At 46.5% G+C, this 21,343-nt stretch overlaps 1 protein-coding gene across 1 annotated transcript in view; it reads left to right on the top strand.

The window, feature by feature from the left end:
* The window catches only part of MAP1A (microtubule associated protein 1A), a 64,259-nt gene extending 43,737 nt beyond the window's left edge, over nucleotides 1–20,522 (top strand). The window contains 6 exon segments of the mRNA XM_050903203.1: nucleotides 4,657–4,739; nucleotides 5,413–5,553; nucleotides 7,302–11,496; nucleotides 11,499–16,190; nucleotides 18,491–18,723; nucleotides 19,678–20,522. Of these exon segments, the coding sequence (XP_050759160.1) occupies nucleotides 7,452–11,496; nucleotides 11,499–16,190; nucleotides 18,491–18,723; nucleotides 19,678–19,833 (9,126 nt within the window). The 5' untranslated portion in view covers nucleotides 4,657–4,739; nucleotides 5,413–5,553; nucleotides 7,302–7,451 and the 3' untranslated portion in view covers nucleotides 19,834–20,522.
* The last annotated feature ends 821 nt before the right edge of the window (nucleotides 20,523–21,343 follow it).

Below are 21,343 nucleotides of genomic sequence, written 5' to 3'. Positions count from 1 at the left end.
AGAAAACAAATTAGAAAACAAATATGTGGTCAAGTTTGTGCAGCATCCAGAGGTAAAATACAATGGCTTCATGATTTCCTACTAAATATAAAGCTGATCAATACAGTAATGACGAGGAAAGGGGTTGGAATGAACATGGAGGTGGCTAAATTTGTAGATGACTCATTTACTTATATCTAGAAAAGACTATGAGGAACTTCTGCAACTAAACTGAACAGTCATCATGATGTCGCATTAAATTCATTGTCAAAAAATGCAAAATCAAGCACGCTAGAAAAATTAAACCTTCCAGACTCCTTATAAGGGCTCAATTAATAGTGCCATGGCAGGGTGAAATTTGGATGTCACTGTGTACCCCTAAATGAAGATCTTTATTTGGTGCAAAGGTAGTGTCAGGTTATGTTATGATGCCTAAAAAAATAGGATGGGGACTAATACAGAAAATACAATAATGCCATCCTGTGAATCTTCTGTGTTCCTTCCCATCTTGTATATTTCTGCTCTGACTTATCTAATGGCCATAGCAGAACTAGAAGAGTTTCAGGGATAGGTGAGTGGTTATGAGGGACTAGAGAAACTCTCCTCTTAAGGAACAGATGGTAAAGACTGGGGGCTTTCTGCCTTGGTGGGGACATGATGGATAGAAATGTTCTCTGGAAGCGCACAGGCATTGTGGTGGCTGCAGAGTCAGAATGTGCCTGAATGTACAAAGTGAAAATTCGTACGAAACGAGAAATTCAGTGCTAATGAAGTTTACTCCCACAGTTACTGGGGGAGAGGAGATTTCATTTAATGTAGCAGCTTGTGAGCTTAGTTTGAGAGGGCTGAGCAGGGTCAGGGATCTGTGGTCAGAGAGCTATGTTCAGGTGTTTGTTCCAGGCAAGTTGAAGACAGCAGTCTTCAGGAGCCTGAGAAGGATATTCCTCATACTGGTAAATGTAATTACGGGATTTTGCCATTTGCAGTGGTATTTCCAGGCATGCATTTGACTGTGATAGGGCTCTAGTAAGGACAAATACCTGGCAATGACGTCAACAGGGTGCTTTCAATCACTGTGTCTGCAATGTCAGTCGCACCACTACTTATTTCTGTTGCATCTAATTTTTGTTAGTAAGAAGAAGGATGCCCCAGTCTATGTGTTTAAATCCTTTGTCTGTGCAGCTGCTTTTGCAGGCCTGTGTAGAGGAAGCAGCCAGCAAAGGGCTCCTCAGACTGATGAGCACTTGGATTCAAAGAGACTTTGGGATGATAGGTATTCCCTCAGCTGGGCACAGCCCAGCATTTGCTCTGTCACATACAGGGGTGCTACTGTCACTGAGCTGGGGGAGGCAGCTGCTAGCAGCCCGGGTGTGAGCAGGGGCTGGGGCACTCAGCCTGGTGAGTTCACCGGCCGGGTTAGGTCACCGTGTTGCCGTCTCGCTCACAGTTTGCAGTTCAGCCTGGATTTTGTGTGCTGTTCTGCTTTATCTCTGAATTAAGTTGAAGAACAGTTTTGGGTTTTGGCGTGCATGTGTGTGTGCAGTGATTCAGTGTTTCTGGAAATGGCCTGTCTGTACGGCTGTGCTCCTGTATCCTTCTGAGAACCAACTGCTGCAACTGAAGAAAGGGAATCTGCCCAACAGCGGGTCAGGAGCAGAGCTCTGGAGGGCTGCACTGCTTCACAGAGTCACAGACACACCAAACTGTAGGTTGGAAGGGACCTCTTGAGATTGCCTAGTCCAACCCCACCTGCTCGAGAAAGGTCAGCTAGAGCAGGTTTCCCAGGACTGTGTCCAGTTGGGTTCTGAGTGTCTCTGAGGATGGGTACTCCACAACCTCTTTGTACCACCTATCCCAGTGTTTGACCACCCTCACAGTAAAAAAAGTGTTTTCTTGTGTTCGGATGGAATTGCATGTGTCTTAATTTGTGCATCTTGCCTCTTGTCGTGTCACTGGGCACTACTGAGAAGAGAGTCTGACTTCCTCTCCTTCATTCGCTCCCATCAGGTATTTATACATATTGATGAGATCCCTCCCCCACCCCAAGCCTTCTCTTTTCTAGCCTGAACAGTCTTAGCGCGCTCAGCCTTGCCTCATATGAAAATGCTTCAGTCCCTTAATCATCTTCACAGCCCTTCACGAGACTCAGTACTTCACCATTTCTACCTCCCATCTGCCAGCAGCTGCTGGCCCCACAGCTTGAACTCTTTCTTGCAAGTATGAAGGGGACAGCCCTCTGGGGGGCGAGAGGATGTGAGCAGAATGCTAACCAGCCATGCTTTGTTTACCAGTCTCAGCAATGACAGCTCAGCTGCTTGGGCTTGAACCACAGAAATGGCAAAGAGCAGCAGTATTTTCATGCTTGTTAGTCCTGCAGACAGGCCCCTTTCCCTGTACAGCTGGCATTGTCCACCAAGCGCTGCCCAGCCTGCAGCCCTCCGGCTGGCATTGCCTCTGCAGTGCCTTGGCACCGGGCGCCTGAAAGGATGCCGACATGCTGGGCACCAGTGACTACGCTGTGCCTGAGAGCCCTCCTTTCACATGGCACAAGGAAGAGAGTGCTGGCGTTGGTTCTGTACACCAAGCTGTGTTCTCCAAGTCACATGGGTAACAACTGCCAAAAACGTCTGTCTGGGATGTATAGGCAGCAAGGTGGCAGAAGTTGAAGCCTGGGGAATGGCATGGGGTTCACTTTGTCCAAGACCTACTGTTGAAAAATGGGAGCAGATCGCTTCTTTTTCTGGATGCTCTGAGCAGCACGTGAGTGGCGGTCCTGGTGTGGGGTGAGCTGTGTGAAAACTGCACGATGCAATCAGTGAGGAAAGGAGGTACTCCTTGTGTTCGCTGCTGGGAACTAAGCAATGCCGAGGTATCAGCAATGCCTTTACAATTACCATTACCTCGAGGATGAGTGGGTTTTTGCTTCTTTTGGCTGCAGTGCATGCCCCAGAACACTTCCTGGGCCCTCCTCACCTGCACCACCTGCCACCGTCCCACGCTGCTCCCCACGGGCTCACTTGCAGCATTCCTTCTTTTTGCAGGGGCTTGGTTCCCCACCTCTCCCATCCGTACACCACATCCCACATCAAGTGGCAGAAATGCTGCTGAACTCAGTGCAAGCATTTCCTTTGCACAGTGATGGTTTTGTTTTAGTCTGGAGGGACCATTTTTAGACAAACTGAAAGAACACAAGTTCAGAAAGCAGCTAGAGATGCAGAGTATAAATAGTTCTGCTGAGAGCTTAGAGCCACTCTCATTTTGAGCTGAAAGTTGCCTTCTGGGCATGTCTGTCTGGTTTATACTTAATTGCTGGCAGCCAGAGTAAAACATCCCAGTAAACTGAGTTTGATTGAAGCTATACTGAGTATTGGCCTTTCTCTGACTTCTTTCTTTCTGTGTCCTTTTGGTGTCTTTCTTTGAAATAGCAGTTTGATGAAGCTATTTTAGAAGGATTGAGATCTGCCTAGAAAGAGAGCTGATGGGAGGTTGTGGAAGAGAGAGGGTGGAAAGAACAACATTGTCAGAGAGCAACAGTTGTCTGGAAGATGAAAAATAGAAATAGATGCCCATTTTCAGTGAAGATCAGTGGCCCTCCAGTCTATATGAGGGTTAAAGCCTGTGAAAGACTTAAACCCTATAAATTATACATTCCAACAGTTAAGTTCTAAGTGCCTGGCTTGTCGAGTGGATGTAATGTCCAGAGGTAGGTATTTGCAAAGACCAGAATCCAAAAAATTATGTGCTGCCTGCAATGTCAAGGGAAATGCTGCAGGAAGGTCCTGTACCTCGTCCCACTTCCCAGAGCTGTTTGACGTGGGTACACAACGATGGCTCTAGCCCTGCCTTTCAGGATGGCAGGCACTCACCATTGTTCTTTCTAATAAATTAATAGGGCCCAGGCCTTATGTCAATATTTTGCCAAATATCCATGTAATGCCCATGCCAAGGTGAGCACACAAACTGCTTTTTTGCACTACCAGGCTCTTGCTTGCTCTTCTTTGGCTTTTCCTTTTTTGCCTAAATACATCTAGAGAGCAGCATCCTGTCTGGGTGCCTGTTTGTGACTCTCACAGGAGGGAGACAGGACAACAAGCATTCTTATCATCTAGGTGGTTCCCATAGCAGCAGTTTACCTCTAGGAGTACACATTTGGATTAAAGAAAAACACTTCGTAAGAGAAAAAACTTATTAAGAATGGTGAGAGATTTGTTATTAGTGCTGCACCACTCTGTTGAAGGGTGAGTTGCCATGCACCAGCTGGCTCACAAAACCCTATGGTGACTAAGGCTTGGACGACATCCAGAGATACCTCTCCACGGTGGCTGCAATGAGGCAAGATACTTCTGTCTAGAGGGGATAACTGGTCTGTGCCAGCATTTCTGGGGCACAGCGGTCTTGCGCAAGCGGGCAGCTTGATATGCCTGGCACTGTGGACTTCAGAACCTGTTGGAGTTGAGTTGCAAATTGTGCTGATACAGAACTAGGATTTTTTTCCTTCTTACTGAAAAGAGTTTGCTTTGTTCTATGAGGCCCGAGTATTAAATTGGATCTAGAATGCAAGTTGAAGCCTTGCAATCGAACCCATGCTGAAGTGGAATTTTTGAGGCTAAAACATCGGTAGGGAGATACTGTCTCATCATCTTCTCCCATCCTATCTAATCTCTTGCCTCTCCCCAGGCCAAAGAACCCTCCATCACCGGAGTGATACCCTGGAGACAGTGATCCTGGTAAATCCCAATGTGGACAGCATTGTGTCTGAGGTAAGGACCAGATGCCAGTGGGTTTTCTCCACATCAGCTCTCCTGCCCTTGCTTGACATAGAGGTCATGATCATCACACTTTGCACCTTCTGGAGAGTTTGAACATGCTGCCAGTCTGCTGCAAGGTGTGGTGAAGTAGCCAGGTGTTCTGGTCTTGCCAGCAAGATATATGCAGTAACCACTATTCTGTGGCAGAATTTACTGCTAGACAAAGAAACACGCAAGAGTGTATCGTTTCTTGTGTGCTAGCCCTTCAGGAATGAGCTGCTTCCTGGATGAGTTAGTGCCTTAGAATTGTCTGATTTTACGGATTTCTCAGGAGCTTGTAGAGTTTCCTAGCAAACAACGTGGAGGACTTCTGAACCTTGAGCATTCTAGTTTGATGAGAGTCTAAATGTGCCAACCTCTTACATGGCAGTGTAACGCCAAGCATTTTCTCTTAGCATTGTCCTACTTTCTCAATGTGAATTATGATGTGACACGGAGCTGTGTCAAGCAGGCAGTAGCACTGTCTTCCCTCTTCAATAACGTACTCTCTTGTATATAGAAGACTTACGTTTTGGCTACTTGTGGATAACGCGTAAGTATCGCCTGTCCATGTGATTGGGTTTCTGGGTGCTGGTGAGGAATACAGATAACTTTTTGACTGCAACACTCTGTCTCATGGTAACAGGTCCGCTCACTGGTGTGTGATTCATCGGCCCACAAACTACTGATCTTCTGTGGTCAGAGCTCAGACCAGGAAGGAGACTTGATCCTGCAGACGGGGACCTTCACTTACCAGAAGTTTGCTGAGATACTTTCAGACCCGGAGGTGAGTGTGAGCAGTAAGCCAGCATGTCCCCTCCCGTCCACAGAGTGCATGATAGAGCAATGCAGCCTGCACCGCTTCTTCAGGTGGCAGATCTGCAGAGGGATGGGCTTGGAATCCAGCAAAAAATTGCACACCATAAATAATTCATGCTATAGTCTTGGGCATCTTCCTTTAACTCCCTGGCTTAAGTTTTCCAAGGTGGCAGGCATGGGTGATTCCACCTTTAAGTGCTCAGCTTGAAATAACCTTCCAGACTGGCTCTGCAGTGGGCAGACACTAAAAATTTCTTAAAGCAGTTCTTAAAATATCTGTGGGCAGCTTCCAAAAAACAGCCAACAGAGGCCATCATCACCCTAGTAAATGCGGGTATTTCTATTCATTTCACAGTCAGTCCAGCAAGCATAAGCTGTTCACAAGGTTCAGAGTGTTTGTTAGGGGTGTGTAAAGATGACAAGGGGATGACTAAATGCTGATTAAGTAGCTACATGATGATTAAATAACTACAAATGTCGTTATTTAATCGTAGAATTGCAGAATCATTCAGGTTGGAAGGGCACTTGAGAGGTCTGTAGCCCAACCTCCTGCATAGAGCAGGGTAAGCACTGAATTTAGACGAGATTGCTCAGGGCTTTGTCCAGTGGGGTCCTGAAAACCTTATAGGACCTTTCTGAACCTCTGCTCCAATGCTAATTATCTTAGCTGGGTGTACTATAGCTTTCCTCAGAGGCTTTAAACTCTCTTTCTATTGACACTCGTTGCCAATACAGATATGCTGCTTCAGTTTTTGATAAGCCCTACTTCCACTGATCATTGTGTACCAGATGTTTAGAATGTCTCCGTCTGATTGAGTGTACAGTTGCTGCAGGAATGGCTGAGTGATATTTTGGCAATTGATATCATTGTTGCTGTAATTACATCAGCAAATCTGCCCACTTTATTTTAGGCTGATTGTTCTCATTTATTTCTGGTACCCGTTTATTTGGACACTAACTAGTCAATTAAGGGCTGTCTAAGCAAGAGAACACAGTGTAAAGAAGTGTACTAATCTCATTCCAGATACTTAGGAAGTCTGAGGTTTAATGCTTCTTTGCTCAGGATATGTTCAGCATAGCTCTAAGGAGCCTTGGAAATTATATCGACCATAGTTCTACTTATTAATCATGTAGCATGTCCCCAACCCCGTATGTATATCAGAGATGGAGTCACGACTTTCAAAATAGGTCCCAGGAAAGAAAATTAATCTGAATAAAAAAAAGTCCTATGGCACTAAAACTGCACAAAGTGCTATATGATCATTCACTAGCCAATGAGCAAGGATAAGTTCAGACAATGATGCTTAGCATTGAAAAGAGTATCTCAGGGTTAGAATTCACAAATCAAAAAGAACATGCTCCTTTTGAGCCCAAGCCAGGGACTGGTATTCCAGGTTAAACAGGAAGAAGTAAGGAACGAGGACAAGGTAGTTCCTGCTTTCATTTTCTTTCCTGAGGTCTTGTCACCGTGCACTCCCAACAGTCAGGAAGCGTAACAGCCCATCAACATGAAGTATTTCAAAAGAGAGCAGAACGTGGCCCCATGCATGTATTTGCAACGGGCTTCTGGACTATTTAATCTATCCCCAGTGTTTCCTGTCAGTAAAGTACTCATGGTGTCTTCAGTATTTCTGCATTAGCTGGCTATTTTTTTTAAGTGCTGAATTGGTCTCAGAGCTCTGTTTGACCTTTATTTGTCTGTGCTTGTCTCATTAGGTCACCCAGATTCTTAGCAACGCTGATTCAGATATCAAGGCCTCCCTTACTGTGTCGTGCTTGGGAGAAGGAGACTGGAGCAACCTTGGGCATCCTCGATTTCAGGAAATTATTAATCTGAAACTGAATCCTGATCCAGTTCTGCCAGAAATGGATGGGGTGTCTGAGTTTGCAGAATACGTCTCTGAGACAGTTGACGTGCCATCTCCATTTGATCTCCTGGAGCCGCCCACCTCAGGGGGCTTTTTGAAGCTTTCTAAACCCTGCTGCTACATATTCCCTGGGGGAAGAGGTGATTCTGCTCTCTTTGCTGTCAATGGGTTTAACATCCTTGTGGATGGTGGCTCTGACAGGAAATCTTGCTTCTGGAAGCTGGTAAGGCACCTGGATAGGATTGACTCAATCCTGCTCACTCACATTGGTGCAGACAACCTACCTGGCATCAATGGGCTGCTGCAGAGGAAAGTTGCTGAGCAAGAGGAGGAACAATCCCAGGGCTCTACCAACTACAGTGACTGGATGAAGAACCTAATTTCTCCGGAGCTAGGGGTGGTTTTTTTTAATGTTCCTGAAAAACTGAAGATGCCCGAATCGTCCATGAAAGTAAAGAGGAGCATCGAAGAAGCTTGTCTGACACTGCAGTATCTCAACAGACTAGGCATTAAATCAGAGCCTCTCTACAGGGTGGTGAGCAGTACCATTGAACCTATCACACTTTTCCACAAAATGGGAGTGGGTAAGCTGGACATGTATATACTGAATCCTGTTAAGGACAGTAAAGAAATGCAGTTTCTAATGCAGAAATGGGCTGGTAACAGTAAAGCAAAGACTGGCATAATTCTTGCAAGTGGGAAAGAAGGTGAAATTTCTGTTCCCTATCTCACATCCATCACAGCCCTAGTGGTGTGGCTTCCAGCTAGCCCAACAGAGAAAATTGTAAGGGTTTTGTTTCCTGGAAACGCTCCTCAAAATAAGATACTGGAAGGTCTTGAGAAACTCAAGCACCTGGATTTTCTGAGGTACCCAGTGGCTACTCAGAAAGATATCACTTCTGGAGTACCTCCACCTGTGCTGAAGCAGACCAAAATTAAACAAAGAACTGACAGTAAAGAGAGTCTTAAATCTTCCCCCAAGCCATCTGTGACAAAGCAAGCTAAGAAAGAAGAGGCAGTTGAGGAGGGGATTAAGGAGGTAAAACCAGAAGTCATAAAGGATGCTAAAGTTGAGAAAAAGGTTAAAGAACATGCGGAGAAAATTCCTGAGAAACCTGTTAAACATGAAAAGATAAAGACAGAAACAAGTGATGCTCTCAAAGCTGAGAAAAGAAAATTGGCAAAAGACAAGGTTGGAAAAAAGCATCTCAAAGAGAAAGTATCCAAACTGGAGGAGAAAAAAGACAAAGAAAAGAAAGAGATTAAGAAGGAGAAAAAGGACTTAAAAAAAGATGACGGAAAGAAAGAGGAAAAAAAAGACTCAAAGAAAGAGGATAAAAAGAAAGAAACCAAACCAGAGCCCAAAAAAATTTCTAAACCAGACTTAAAACCATTTACCCCAGAAGTAAGAAAAACATTATACAAGGCAAAAGTTCCAGGCAGACTCAAAACCGAGAAGATCAAAGCCAAACCTGAAAAGGAAGTACCTGCTGACCTGAAGACGTCACCAATGGAGAAGGCACCTGTACAGGCAGAGCCAGGAGAGACTTCCATAGCTGAACAGAGGTTAGTCCTGTCTTCACCAGAAGATCTTACAAAGGACTTTGAGGAACTGAAGCACGAGGAGAAAGGGGCCTTGCAGGTGACTCAAGAAATGTCTGATATTGAGGTTAGTGATAAGATTACGAGAGTACCTGAAACAGAGATAAAAGACTCTGCTGACATGATTGCTCAGAGTTGCCTTGAAGTGGATCTGATTTTGAAAACAAGCATTCCTGATCAGGGAATAACTGCTACTGATACGGAAAAAGAACCACCAGCAGAGGAAAAGGCAGTCCATCAGCTAGAACTGAGAGCAGGTCATGCTGAAAAAATGGAGGATGAAAGAAGAACAATAGATGACAGTCGTGACATGAGATACTGCGAGGGAGAAGCTGAGCAGGACAAGGAAGTTCAGCTGTTTCCAGACAAAGAACAGGTACCATCACAGATAGACCTCTTAGCAAAGGGTGTTCGGTCATCAGCATTCAGAGAGGAAGAAAAGGAGGAAGAGGAGAAAATCTCTTTGGACACAAAACAGAGGGAAGCGGAAACAAAGCCTTGTGAAAAGTATATCGAGGGGACAGAGGCACAGGAAGAGGGTGAGAAGGAGAAGAGAGAAGATGTGATAGAAAAGGCAGAACTGGAAGAAAAGGAAGAACAGCACATGAAGGCAGAGGAGAACGTGGAAAAGATTAGAGACTTCTATGAGCTGAATCAGGATGAGAGGGAGGACAAAATATTTACCACTACGGAAAAGGAAAAAGAATTTAGTGACATGGGTGAGAAAAACAAGTTACTTGGAAAGGACATAACAAAGGAAGAGTCATATCTGAGCAGCCTGCCAGTCCCACCAGGAGCAACAGCAGAACATGTTTCATATATCCAAGATGAAACTATCCCAGGCTACTCAGAAACAGAGCAGACCATTTCTGATGAAGAAATACATGACGAACAGGAAGAGAGGATCCCACACTTGAAGTATGATGTCAATGCCTATGACATTTCTGTTCCTGACCACCCAGGCTCTTTTGAAGCAATACATGGAATACAGGCCATGCCTACTGCTGACCTTTCAGCCAAGGGCTATGCTGGCCAGGAGTCTGAAATCCTGGCATATCCTACAAACATTGTGGCAGCACCTCTAGCTGAGGAGGAACATATATCCTCTGCTACCTCCATTACCGAATGTGATAAGCTTTCATCTTTTGCCACTTCAGTAGCAGAAGATCAATCTGTTGCTTCTATAACAGCACCACAAACAGAAGAGACTGGGAAAAGCTCTTTACTTCTAGACACAGTAAACAGCATGCCCTCCTCTCGGACTGAAGCAACCCAAGGTCTCGACTATGTCCCCTCCGCTGGCACAATCTCTCCCACATCATCCTTGGAGGAAGACAAATGTTTTAAATCTCCACCCCCTGAAGATTTCCATGCATTAGCAGAAGGAGAGAGAAAACTGGAAGCTCAAAAAAAGGATCTTCATGAAGAGGCAGAAGAGGAAGAGGAAGAAGAAGATGGGACTCCAAATATTGAAATGCCTGAGAAACTCAGAGGGCATTACAGTGCCCCCATGTTTGCTCATCAAGGATGTCCTGATAACGTGTTAATCAGTGTTCCCACGGAAGTGATGCAAACTTCTGGCCTGCCATTATCCACTGAAGAAACACCATTTTCCCAGGTTGACTCTGCAGAGGCTGAAGAACGATGCTTGAGTCCTGATGATAGTACAGTCAAAATGGCCTCTCCCACCCCATCTGGCCCCACTAGTGCAGGACACACACCTTTCCACCAGTCTCCAGTGGAAGAAAAACTAGAAACAGTAGATTCAGATCTATTTGAAAAACAAACAGATGCTGCTGCCAAGAAATTGGAAGGCCAAACTTCTGTTGTGGTAAAGGGAGCCAAGGGTGAACCTCTCAGAGAAGACGAGGTATCTGCAGCTAAATACAGACATGAAAAAGAAGTGCCTGGACCTGTACAGGACAAGCTGGACTTGGGCAGTGACATTCCAGTGTCTCCTGGGGAGGAGGTGCAGGAAGAACAGGTGGGGAAGGAGGAGCTGCCCTGGCTCTCCTACCACAAGCAGGACACAGTGGTGATAGGGGAGGAGGAGGAGCGTCCCGTGCTGCCCCATCCCAGCACAGATGTGTTTCTGGAGCCAGAAAAAGAGAAAGGAACTAAAACCATGACAGAAAGTTTAATGGGGTTTTCAAAACACTTGTCCTTTGAGCCATTCCCTACCACAGAAACATCTCTAGGAAGTGTGGATCCTCCACAGTTCACAAGCCAAAGCAAATCTGAAAGCGACAAATCTTCACAATTTTCACCAGATGACACCAAATCACTTTCTTTTACAGAAGAAAGTATTGGTAAAGAAAAATCCTCAGATATTTCTGTTAAGGGAGTGACTACTGAAGAAGGAAAACTGCTGTATTTCACAGGAGACACCTCAGAAGAAGAAAAATCTTCTCATGTTTCCATTAAAGACATTTCTCCAGAAGAGACAAATCCATTTCTCTCACTGAAAGTCCCAGCAAGGAAATCTCTTCAGACCTTTTTGTTAAAGGAATTTCTCCAGAAGACATCAAATCTCTTAGTTTCACAGAAGAGATACCTGCAAAAGAAAAACCTATGTCTGACTTTACTGACAAATTCCCTTCAGAAGCTGTGAAATCCATGGATTTCACAGAGCAGAGTCCAGCTACATATGAAAAATCACTGCAAATTTCTGCCAAAGAACTCACAAAAGAAGTGTCAAAAGCTTTTCCTTGCCCAGAAAGTAGCTCAGCTAAAGACACGTCACCCAGAGATACTTCAACTGAAGAAATGTCTCCAGATGACAGCAGTTTATTTTCTGCAGCAGAAAAGGGCCCATTTAGGGGAAGCACTGCAGGCTTGGACTCTCAGGAAGTATCTCCAGATGTGAAGGGCTTACACTTTACAGAATCTAGCCCAACTGACGAGATAACATCTTCACACATTTCTTCTGAAGGTGTAAAACCTTGCAGCTTCAAGGAAGCTCAAGAAGAAAAATCTCCAGAAATGGAAAACTTTTACATTAAAGATTTAAGTTATGAGAAGAAAGTGTGGTTTCCAGAAGAGGTGGAGGAGCTCCCTGTTCAGGGAAGGCGGCAGAGATATGATAAAGAGAGAGAGAGCACATTCTTGGACGAGGTACCAGAATATGAAATAAAATCCCTTCCTAAAATGGGAGAGGAGGAGATCCTGTCTCCTGCAGTGCCTAGCAGTCACACCTGGAGAAGAGCAGAAAGTGAAGCATGGGGCTCTGCGTATGGGTATCTTCAGGAAGGAAGAGAGACTGGAAGAGGAGGGCAGTTACCCAGTGAGGAGGATGAGGCTCTCCATCATGCTGAAGACAAACCTGTGCTACTGCAAGCAGAAGCAGAATGTTTAAAGATGGAATCGTGTGATTACAAAGAAGACACACAGAAGAGTGCCAAACCTACATCAGAGACAAAGAAAGTGGAAATAGGTCCTGCTGACATCGCTCTCCCAGAAAGAAGACAAATGGAAAGGTCTCCTCTGTCTTCTCCTCTGTCTTCTCGATATGTCTCTAGTGAGGAAAATCAGGCCAAAGCATTAACTGGAAACAAAGAAAGGCAAGAATTGTTGTTGACATCTAAACAAGATTACTCCTACTTAGATGATGAGGAGAAAGCTGTCCTAGATATCTATGCAAAGTCACTAGACCAAGCACTGACGGCATCTCCCCTGTCTGTAACGGCTACCACTCTGGAAAAGGACATTGACACAACACCAGAAACAGAAAGGCCTTACAAGTTAGATCAGTGCAAGCCACCTTTACGGGAGGAAGACCCATTGAAGGACACAGAGAAGAAATCAGACATCAGTGGTTTGTGTCAGGAAATAGACTATAAATACAAGTCAGATGATAGAAAGCAAGAGGATGACTGCAAATCCACTGAGGGTCTTTATGACTCCACAGGAACAGCAGAGCAGATGGCAGCAGCATCTTCTCTGTTGCAATCTACAAGACCAGCAGAATATGAATATATAGCAGCATCCCCTGAAGAAAGTGCTGCAGTGTCAGGGCAGCGTGCACACTCCCCTCTAGGACAAGGCCCTTGTCAAAAAAGCAGTGCTGCCCTGGGCCATGCTGAGGCTGTGGGTTCTGCCAGCCGAGAGGCATATCCTCCAGAGACCCATTCCAGGAGCTCCCCTGAGCCTTATTCCTATGAGGAAGGGGTCTGCAGACTCAGAGGTGACGAAAGTTCTACAAGACAAGAGCAAGAAGAGAGAGAACCAACTCCCTACCCCGATGAAAGAAGTTTCAAGTATGCTGACATCTATGAGAAGATAATTGTGTCTGGAGTTGGACCCTCCCCCTTCACACCCAAGGGTGCAGACAGCCCAGGTCACACTGACAAGGTGCCAGCAACAGCACTGACCTCTCAAAAAGGTCAAAGTTTTCACGTCTCTGCAAAGGAAGAAGAGTCCTGCCTTTATACCTCTGCTGAGAAGGAGTTGTCATCTCCAGCATCCCCTAAAGATAAAGCAGATTCAGCCTTTGACTATACAGACGTCCATGAAAGATACTTGCCCTTGTCTGAAACAGATAAGCCTAGGATATCTGAAGGACAGGAAAAACTGAAGATGTCTTCTGCTTTGCCAGAAGAACTGGACTCTGAACTGCACCCATCATCCGCAAGCACAGCATTTGCCTCTCCCACAGACGTGACTGACACGTTTTACCAAGAAAAATCAGCTGCCTATATTGATGCTGCTTGTCCAGATGAGAACATCATTTTGTCTAGCCAGGAGCAGACATCTCTGTCCCTGAAATCTGAAAGCCCAAATCCCAAAGATACGTACTATGAGAAAGCAGGTCGAGGAGAAGAAGGCATGAGTGACTCAGAGTTAGAAAAAGGCGCTAAGGAGAAATCTGAAAAGGAGTCTAAACTGCACAGCCCTGTTGAAGCTGCAGGCACAGTCTATGCACACATCTCAGCAATGGACAAGTTTCACGTATCAGAACCCCTTCTGCAAAGCAAGTGTCAGGAGTCCATTTCGCCCAGTTCTACTGCCTCTTCACCCTCTGATCCAGGGTGGAAAGAGGAATATGGAAGCAGGAAAGCTGCATCAGCCACTGTTGTGGGGACATACGTTGCTGATTACAGTGACCTGCCAGACACAGGCAGAGATGAGCAGGCTTCAGAAATGTGCCATTTAAGACAAGATTCTTCACAAAAGAGAGAGGTTGCTGAAAAATCCACAAAGGAATCACATTTCTGTGTAACAGATTATCCAAGTGCAGCGGTGGTCTCAGAGTGCCAAGAGCAAGCCGTATACTTGAAATCTGCTTCCGGAAAACAGGCAGAGGCATACAGAAAGGGCCCAACAGTAGAGAGCAGAGTGACGGATAGCTCTTCTGGATTTGAATGCTCCCTGCTAGGAAAGAGTGAAACATCCAGTATGTTCAGACATGAGCAAACCTCAGCAAGCCATTTAGGGGATATCTCTCTTCCTTTAAAGGCTCCTTGTGCTTTGCTCTCAGACCAGGGAAAGAAAGATGAGTACTTGGAGGTTTCTGAGAAAATCAGCAGCCTTGATTCATCTTTCACTAAATTCTCACCGCTGAGTCCATATGAAGAAGATAAGTTGTTCTCCAAAGCGGTGAAAAGAGAGTCTGTGCCCCAACAGCAGCTGAAAGATGACTCTTCCAGCCTGTCAGAGGAACCTTCATCTGAAGCTACCACTCCTGTGATACCGACTACAGCAGAAAGTTTCTACTCCCATATGCTTTCCACATACACGGGTGCAAGAGCGGAAGCAGGTACCAGGAGTCTTTGGGATGTGTCTCCACAGATTCCAGATAATGCTGTGAAAACACACACAGCTGAAACCAAAGACTTTGTGTTTGCTGAAGAACATGGTTCTCCATTCACAAGTGGCATGGGTGACAGCATTTCGCCATGCAGAAAGGAGTACCAGAGTTCACAGCCCACACCATTTTCTGCAGAGAAACAGCGGCAACCCTGTGTAAGCAGTCCAGAGCAGAAGGCACCATTTGCAGAACAGCTGATGACACTGACATCTCTCCCTGATGTGTTGACATCATTTCCTCATCATCAGCATGAAGATGAAACCACAGCCAATGGTCCAACAGAGGTGAGCACCAGTCTGCAAGCTTTCCAAAGTACATACCATGCAGCAGAGGCAAAAGATGAAAAAACATGTCCTGATTCTGACAGCAGTTTTTCTCCATGCGCAGGCAAAGAGGACACAGAGAGGCAGAGCCGTCCTTCCTCTCTGATGTCCCCTGAACACAGCTTCCAGCCCTTTTTCCCAGATGTGCAGAGGGGTGGAAAAACAGAGGACCATGGAGATGCTTCCCATGAGATGGAGCCACATTTAGGAGGCAGTTTTGATTGTGGACAGAAATTTGCCTCATGTGAATACAAGCACAGGAAGGGAGAGCTCTCTCCCTCATTCATCAACCCGAGCCCTCATGAGCTCTCTGAAGATAGTGACCTCTCACAGGAGGACGGTCATCCTTCAGTGCAAGGAAGACCACCCCACACTGGTAGTAGCCCCATGCAAAGTGCCACAGTGGAGGAAACCCCTCCGACATCAGTGAGTGATTCTGGAACCTCCCAGTCAGACTCGGATGTCCCACCTGAGACAGAAGAATGTCCGTCCATCACAGCAGATGCCAACATGGACTCGGATGAAGATGCTGATTTCCTCCCAGTGGACAAAGCTGTTGGGACTGCTCATCATGCCAGTTCTAGGTCCAGCCATGATCCTCAGCCTGTTCCAATGGTAGATCCCCATCCCCATCCTCCTCACCCTGATGTCTGCATGGTAGACCCTGATATGTTGGTAAACGAGCAAAGCATGAGCAGAACTGATAAAATTTCCAAGAAAGACATAAAAGAAAAGAACAAAGGTGTGAGGAAGCCTTTGAGCAAACCCAAATCTTCCTCGCCTGCCCGGAAATTAGATGTGAAAGGGAAACGATCACCCACTCCTGTGAAACAACCATCGGACAAATCTCCAAAATCTGTCACTGCCAAGAAAGAACGAGATGGAGGAGAGAAGCCCAAACCACGTAGTGCGCTGGTGCAGCCTCCTCACACAGAAGATGAGTTATCCCGGAGTAGTCACAGCAACCCTGGCAAGAGCCTTGTTAATGGCATCAAAACAAACCCCGGTAAGAAATTCTTCCTTAAGCATACATTTTCTCTTTAGGTCCAATGCAGAGCAAAAGCACTGGGTTAAATGTAGCAGAACAGAGAACAGGACTTCCCAGTCAGGCATAAAAATTTATAAGCAGTGATGAGGTAGAGAGGTTGTCACGCAAATCACTTAAAAAGATCAAAGCCTTGAGGAAAACTCGCAACCTCTGTAGAGCCGAATGCAACCACCTCTGAAGAGAGACAGACCTGTGAGACCTAATTCAGAACTTCATAGCCCAGGATTCAGTTCCACCGGGGGCTACATCTGTGGAGGGGCAGTAGGTATTTAGAGGTGGGTGCTGTCAAAGAAATGCCAGCAATTGAAGGACAAAATACGTGCGTGTTTTAAAAAGAGGTGGCAACCTCTCAGCCTGTGAGTGGGGTAAGTGCATTGCGCTGGACCAAGATAAAGCTGTCACTTAGAATACAGGACACGGCCATGGTCAGATACGTCCTTTCCTCTGAAATCTTAAGCAGAGATGGGATGGGAACAGCTCCCACATCTGAGTACCACACACAGGGCACTGAACAGGCAGTCTGATTGTTGGAAACTAAGGGCTTCTCTTTTTCCTAAATAAAGGTATGAGAGAGGGACTCAGCCTTAAGTGTCTGTACAGCCTATGGCCTCTTGCTAAGTGTTCACACAGAGACCAGTGCTCTACTGGTGTCCTACCAGATGATATCAGTATTAGGTGATGCAGTATTGCATCATTGCCATGTCTGTGCTGAAACCCCATAGTGCCAGGCACTTTACAGACACAGAGCAAATACTAGTCCTTTGCTCCAGATCATTGACGGTGAGTGTAAGACAAGAGCCAGCAGGCAGGTAGTGCCAGGGAGAATGGAGAAAACTGAAACACAGCTGATGTGCTGTGGTCTCAGCAGATGCCCATGCAGACAGTGTGGAGAAGCGGGGGAAGGTTTGCAGAGGAGCTACAGGGAGCTCCTCTTGAGTGAGAGCAGCTGAAGGGGAAGACCTGAAAAGAGCCCCTGTGTGTGTGTGTTGCGAATACAGCTCAGGTGAGGCACACTGGTGTCACTGGCAGATGGTGTCGCTGACAGCAAGGGCGATGGACAGGCCAAGCGGTTGATGAAGGGGCTGCTCAGTGTAGTGGGGAGCGAGAGGAAAGCAGCGGACAGAGCAGTGAGATGGTCACAGTGCCAGGCCAGGGAGGGCTCTGCAAAGGAATGTGGACTGAACAGGGGCTGAGCCAGCTAATGTTCATGATCCGCTGACGAGCAAATAGGGTACAGTCAAGAGAGAGCCTGCACCAGGGTATTAGCAGAGTGTCTGTACAGAACGGTCATGTCTTAGAGGTGCTGCACAGAAAGGACTGGCAAGATGCAGTGCCTGGATATGCGAGTCTGAAGGGAGGGTTGAGACAAAGGTACAGGATGTAGGGGTTGTGCATGGAGCAGCGCTCCATGATTTGGAGTTGTCCAAATCAAACTTGGGATGAGGACTAGATATTCGTAAGACTGGCTGAGACAGGTAGGGATTTTTTGTTCGTGTAGCAGCTAGGCAGCACGAGTTGTCCATGCTAGTAGTTAGTGGCTTCTTGCTCACAGAAGAGACTACTCAGAGATAGTATATGAAAGGAAAAAGAGGACAGAGGCCTCTGTGATTCCACAGAGAGCAGGAGGGAGGGAAGGGACAGCCCTTCTATGGGTTGTGTGTGTATACATATGCATATATATTGCTGAGTATAACAACTCTTGTTTGACCATCTCTCACCTCATAAATGTAAGCAGCAGCAAATGAAGAAAAGAGGTACAAAAGGTTGATAGGAAAGAGCAATAGAGTCCTTGGAACAGCAGCGATTCACAGGGATGGCAGAAAGCCAGGATGGCGCTTCCAGAAAGACTGCTGTAATACCCTAGGATAGCATATAAAGGCCATCAGAACAGGTTTTTTTAGCAAATGTAGGTTATTAAACAACAAAAATTAGGACTAAATATTGATTGGGACGACAACTCTGCAAAAGCTAATAATGGAGATTTTTGATTCCCTTCCCCAGAAAAGGCTTCTGAGCCTAAAGCCTTCCAGTCCCTCCCCACAGAACAGCAGAACTCCCTTTCCCTCCCAAGTGCTGTGACAGCACTGGCCCAGAAATGCACCCAGGTCACCTCTGAGCAGCAGAGCCTGGATAAATCTTAACTTTGTTGCTGCAGCTGCAGGGAAAAACCTTTCTGGAATTCAAGGCCTTCAGTGTTAATTTGAGTGTTTGTCCTTTCCAGAAGGGTTTTGATAGCCTCTGTTTTCTTTTTTCTAAAGCTTCCAGTAGTCCTAAGAGCAGTTTGCCTGTGCCCATGGGTCCACCTGTCTATGTGGACTTGGCATACATCCCCAACCATTGCAGTGGAAAGAACACAGATCCGGAGTTCTTCAAGCGGGTTCGAGCATCATATTATGTTGTGAGTGGGAATGATGCAGCCAATGGAGAACCAAGCCGTGCAGTGTTGGATGCGCTCCTGGAAGGGAAGTCTCAGTGGGGGGAGAACCTGCAGGTAGGTCATGGAAATGCCACGGAGTGCGTGTGATGCTCCTTGTGTCACAAGTGCTGGGGAGAAGGTGTGTGTCACAAACATACCCAGGGGGAGTACACTAAGAGGAAGCAAGTGGTACTGGGCATGTCCTGCTCTGCAGTCCTAGAAGAGTAACTGTTTGTACCCATGAGGAGGAGGAGGAGGACAGCCACAAAATGTGTGAATGGAAGCAGATGTGTCCTCCTTTCCACATCCTTCTGAGGGGAGGAAGCATTTAGAGATCATACACTCCTCTTTATCTACTGCAGGATGAGCCTATCCTCAAGTGAAAACAAGCACCATCACAGCTTGAATTTTCATCAGTGTCCCACACCCAGTGGCATTTGTTGCTAGCCTTGCTTGCTGAAGATCTGATAGCAACTTTTTATTAGTGCTTTTAAACCAGAGTGTTCTTGCACATAGTTCTTGCTTAGTCAGGTTTGCAGGACATCCTGGGTGGGCACTCTTTCTGAAGACAGGTACAAGAAAGCGTGTATGTTCTTTCAGATGAAGCAGCCTCAGATTTCAAGGTCCCTGAGTTGCACATTGGGTCAATAGGCACATAAAGTCTGCTATCGGGCCATTAACAGTGACACTCTCAGCATTGTTCCTTTTCACACTGAGGGATCTTTCTAAGGCTGTTTCTGGAGCTCCACAGAGATATGCTCTCCCCTGCACTGCAGCCATTTTCATCATTATGGTGTTAGTACTGCCAGTTTGCAGGCAGCTCAGAGCACCATTGTGCTGCTACTGCATAAAATAAAGCACCAGCTCTGCCTTAGAGAACCTGACATCTGAAAGACATTAACTAGAACAAGCAGTACCAAGGGTACAGTGTTCCAAAATTAATGGGAAATTTTAGCCTCAGCTCCTATGGGCATTGTTTGTCACTGCAGTTGTTCTCAGACAATCATCCCTGCCGCTTTCTTTTCCCAGGTGACATTGATCCCAACACATGATACTGAGGTGACACGAGAATGGTACCAACAGACCCATGAGAAACAGCAGGAGCTAAACATCATGGTACTGGCAAGCAGCAGCACTGTTGTGATGCAGGATGAATCTTTTCCAGCCTGTAAGATCGAATTCTAAATCTCCCACACTTTGCGTTCATCCATTGACTCTCCAATCACCGATGCAACATCAGAGACACCATCTAATCACAGTCCAGTTCTTCTCTGGTTTAGTCCTCTACATGGTTCCCATTTGTCAGGCAATCGGGTATCCATCTAGCTCAGCACTGGATGCCATGAGAAAGAAGTGCAGGGCTCTGTAATATTCTGGACTGAGCTAAGAGTTTGTGCAAGAGCAGTTGCAGGCCAGGGGCACTTTCACTTTCCCTGCTTTATTCTGCTGCCTGTACAGTTTCTGTATACTATCTTGGCTGCCTTGCTGCTGTGAGAGCTTGTTCTACTCTCTTCCTGGCTGCCTTGCCATTTAACTTGTAGCACCATGAACCTCGTCTTTCTGGTGAGGGCTGAAGTGCTGCTGCTGCATGTAGACAGTGCATGGGGGGCAGGGGCGGGCAGAGGAGAAAACTAATTTGCAAAGAAAATGCACGTAGGAGACGAGGGAAGGTGAAACCCTCCAACTGTAACATGACAGTGAAGGTCATTCTTCCATCTCCCATCCTGAACATACAGGTGGTGTTCTGAGCAAGGGGACCTGTACTCCAACTAGGCAGGACCACCGCTTGCCAGCTCTGCAGGCTTCTGTCCCAAGTATTTGGTTGTGGCATCCTGCAACACCTGCTCACTATGCTCAGGGAGCTGGGATGAAGGACACGTTTGTTTGGGGGTGGCGGTGGGAGGGGAGGGTTCAGCCTGTTGTTCTTTGCTACAAAGAGCACATTCCTAACCTGCTAACTTGAGCTTTGCACACACAGAGCGGCCAACTTACTCCTGCACATGAGCAGTGTGACAGTAGGAGGCACAGAGGGGCTGTTGCCGGAACAGTCACACAAAAAGAGTATCCAAACGCACAACTACAGCCCCTCTAAAGCAGAAGGGCTGAAACAACCCTGGCCGCTGTTGGCCTAAGATGTACGAGAAACCTTCCTGTCCTTGTAAACCAAAGGCTTTCTTGAGGATTGTGGTGAGGCAGCTGAGGAACCCGCATGCCATACTGAGAGGGGCTAGCGTCTGGCCAGTGTAGCTCATGTGTGCCAGCTCTGCAAGCATCAGCAGTTTCCTCGCTGCCTGTATGCCGGCAGTCGAAGCCTCTTAGCTGTGTTCAAGCTTTTTGTTGTCCCCTTAAGCGTCCAGGATGCGGGGAATAGAACCTGTGGTGTGAGGAAAGAGAACCCCCTTCCAAAAACACTCGGGGAAAGTAGTTTAGTAAGTGTCGTTGCTCTTGGTTCCTCCACACGCGTGGCAGGGACATGCAGACTCTTGTTGCCAGCATAGATGAGATGCTGTCAAAACTGTGCTGTGCACACCTTGCAGCTCGCAGCCCATTGCTAGCACGCCTATTGTGGGCATATGTCCTTGCTCTCTGGCCATCCTGGCAGAAGTGTAGTTGTATGCCGTGAGTGCGTCATTGCTACTGAACAGTCACCCAGAACCTCCTGGGCATGCAAACCCATTCCAGCTGTAGGGCTCAC

Source organism: Gymnogyps californianus, chromosome 11 (genome assembly GCF_018139145.2).
Source record: "Gymnogyps californianus isolate 813 chromosome 11, ASM1813914v2, whole genome shotgun sequence".
Classification (NCBI taxonomy): domain Eukaryota; kingdom Metazoa; phylum Chordata; class Aves; order Accipitriformes; family Cathartidae; genus Gymnogyps; species Gymnogyps californianus.
This window is presented reverse-complemented; position numbering and strand designations above follow the sequence as displayed.